Source organism: Gopherus flavomarginatus, chromosome 12 (assembly GCF_025201925.1).
Source record: "Gopherus flavomarginatus isolate rGopFla2 chromosome 12, rGopFla2.mat.asm, whole genome shotgun sequence".
Classification (NCBI taxonomy): domain Eukaryota; kingdom Metazoa; phylum Chordata; order Testudines; family Testudinidae; genus Gopherus; species Gopherus flavomarginatus.
This window is the reverse complement of record NC_066628.1, coordinates 47,198,163-47,201,419: the sequence shown is the minus strand read 5'-3', so window position 1 is coordinate 47,201,419 and position 3,257 is coordinate 47,198,163. Positions and strand designations below refer to the sequence as shown.

Genomic DNA, 3,257 nt, shown 5'->3' with positions numbered 1-3,257 from the left:
CGGGACCCCTAGTTTGAGAAACGCTGATCTATAGTCCTGTCTCCAAAAATGACGCCTCAAATGCTTCAGATAAATCTATAAGAATTCCTGTAGTGGACTGTTATGAATTAACCTGCCCACAGAAGAAATTTCTTCCTAACCCACATCAGTTTCCTTATGCCCCAAAATATACATTCTTGTAGAGACACCCACATCTATATCTGTATCTACAGCAGGAAGTATATGACTGTTCTCTGGATTTGACTAGCAGTAGGCGTTTCCAGAAAAGGGCAACCTGCTTATTGTGAACTTGTATACAATGAATCTCTATTTATAAATCCCTCTTCCACAAACACTTACTCACATATGTTGCTTTATTACATGAGTAAATCTACTTACACAGGTTGTTTCCAGACCAGCAATTGGTGATAGAGAATGAAAAATCCCCAAATGGTTATAATGCATTTGCAAAGTGCATAGTTCAATAGTTCACCAAGCTTCTTGTTTATCAAGCTGTTAGTCGCCCAGCACTATTGTATGGCACTGAAACTTGGACAACCTATTGACACCACTTGAAAGTCCATGAACACTGCCTTTGTAAGATTCTGAAGATCAGATGGGAAGACAGGTACACTAATATTAGTGTTCTGGAAGAGGCAAAGACCACCAGTATTGAGGCAATGATCATCCATCAGCAGTTTCTCTGGACTGGTTATGTTGTCCGGATGCCAGACCATTACCTCCCAAGACAGGTCCTGTTCTCTCATCTGAAAGAGGGGCACCGTAACGTGGGTGGACTATGGAAGCGTTATAATGACTTGCTGAAGGACAACCTTAAAAAGTGTAATATTGACACTTGGGAGATACTTGCCTAGGATCGCTTAAAATGGAGTGAAGTCCTATGTGATGGTCCCCTGCATTTTGAACTTGCTCGCCGACAAGCTGAAGAGGACAAGAGGTGCAGGAGGAAGGAGAGACTAGCTTCCAGTCATGGTCAACAGCCTCCTGCTGAGCCTGAAAACATCTGCTCTTATTGTAATAGAACTTGAGGTTCAAGGATTGGCCTTATTAGCCACCTGAAGACCCATACCTCCCATGGAAGATGACCACACTCAGTAACGAGTGATTTCCCATCATCATCAGTTTCCAGAGACACCTTTTCTTGTTGGAAAAGTGTTCCATGCAAGGAACTGTATTAATTGTAACAGACATGCACTGTAGATAATGCAGAGGAGAGTACAGGTGGGTTGCTGTGAAAACCAGATTAACAAGGAAATCTGTATTAAGGGTTCAGACTAGGATCCAGAATACCAGAGAGATCAGATAAAGGGGGAACAAATAACAAAAGCAAGGCAGCAATACTTTTGAAAAATCTACCTAAAGGCTACATTATATTGTTTTTATTCTCTGATTGGATGAGTATACACTTAGAACTAGATTTATTAGGTAAATACTTGTGTGTATGGAGTTCAACACTGCTTATATTTTACAGGCTGCTTAGGCAACAGTTGGGGCAGTAATTTTAATTGCAGTGAACAGCTAGATTGTGGACTTTGCTGAGATTCTATTTAAGGTCAATGGATCTTTCTGATAAGGCAGTTCTCTAGAATCTTGGTTGACAGCTTTCATTAGATCTTCTGGATCTTCAGAACTGCTGATGAGGGCAACCGCCTTAAATGATGTCTCTCTGACCTCCAGTGTTGATGTACTTGTTCCTCTGTCCAATGTTTTCTTAGTTCTGTTCCATTCATGTTCCTTTCTATCCAGTTGCTTTGCACTGCAATAGGGAGCGTAAACCTCCGTGGTCTCCTCAAACTGTAGGCAATCCACATTGTAGTATTTTTTCTTCACCTGCAAGACATTGTTGAACCAGTGTCCCCAAAGGATTTCTCGGGGGACATATGAACTTCTCGACTGGTGTGAAGTTCCAGTTGAATCTCCAGTGTAGACAAATGTAACCAAGATTTCAAAACTGTCTTTTGCCAAAGCTTTTCGATCTAGATCATATAAAGGGCTGTCATGGTCAATTTCATGTACGATGGTCACAGGTGTAACAAGTATGACCTGGTCATTTAGTAACTTCAAGTCCTTGTATTCCATTGTCATTCTCCCCTCCATATCTTCCATGTAGCGCAGAAGCTGAGCTCGTACTGTGCCTTCAACCATATGGTTTGGCCGGAAATCACCAATGCGCCACATAAGGCAAAGTTTATCATCTCTTAGGCCTACGGTGGCATAGTAGCTGAAGCGGATGGTCTGAGCTCTCTTTCGAGCTGTGGCCATTTTAGCCAAGGCAGCTCCAATAATGAATGTGTCAATAATACAGCTTAATACTGACTGTAGGACCACCATGAGGATCGCTACAGAGCACTCTTCAGTGACACAACGAAAGCCAAAACCTATGGTCGTCTGGGTTTCAAGTGAGAATAAGAATGCTCCTGTGAAGCTATGCACCTTAGCAACACAAGGGGTTATTTCTTCATCATGTACTAAATCTCCATGTTGGATTGCTATAAGCCAAAAGACCAAGCCAAAGAACAGCCAAGAAAGAATGTAAGATAAAGAGAATATCACAAACATATGGCGCCATTTGATGTCCACTAATGTGGTGAAAATATCAGCCACATAACTCTCCCATTCTCCAAAGATGTGTTTGAAATACACATTGCAGCTGCCATCCTTGTGGAGAAATCTCTTCTGCATTTTTTTTGCCCTCACTATGGTGCATTCTTGAGAAGAATTTTGGCAGCAGAGCTTATTTTCTTGCATTTTTACTAGCCTCTAGTGATCGCAGTGCTCAGTCATCCGTCTTTTGTCAGCTCAGTGGCCTCAGCTCACTGGACACGTCCGGGGTTCCAATGGCTAATTGTTCTCTTTCCTCATTTGAAGTCTACAAAAGAAAAAGAAGAGAAGAAATTTTAATTTTGATTTCCTACGCTGGACTTTCCATGAGACCTAAACTATGCACATTACCTCTATGGTTTCAGTAACTCCTGTTAAGTTTTACAAATATTGGGTATTGATTATTCCTCTCACCTCAGAAAACATCATTAACATGGGACTGTATTTATAAAATAAAACTTGCTGGGGCAATTTTCTGAACTTTTTAAAGATTTTGTATCCAGTTAAAATGGACAACAAAGAACATTTGTTTTTTCTATTTTATATATTATATTTCTAATGTTTCTCACAAGTCACATTTGGTCAGGATGGATTACCATGAAGCCTTAATAGGAACGACAAGCACCTGCAGATGGACCTTTTGAACAAAGAGCTGA

The 3,257-nt window shown here is 40.8% G+C and overlaps 1 protein-coding gene across 1 annotated transcript; it reads right to left on the bottom strand.

Annotated features, from left to right (window-relative positions):
• Positions 1–1,445: 1,445 nt before the first annotated feature.
• Positions 1,446–2,748, bottom strand: KCNJ16 (potassium inwardly rectifying channel subfamily J member 16). The gene has a single exon (XM_050920818.1). The coding sequence runs from the start codon at positions 2,746–2,748 to the stop codon at positions 1,519–1,521; it is 1,230 nt and encodes a 409-aa protein (XP_050776775.1). The 3' UTR covers positions 1,446–1,518.
• Positions 2,749–3,257: the final 509 nt, after the last annotated feature.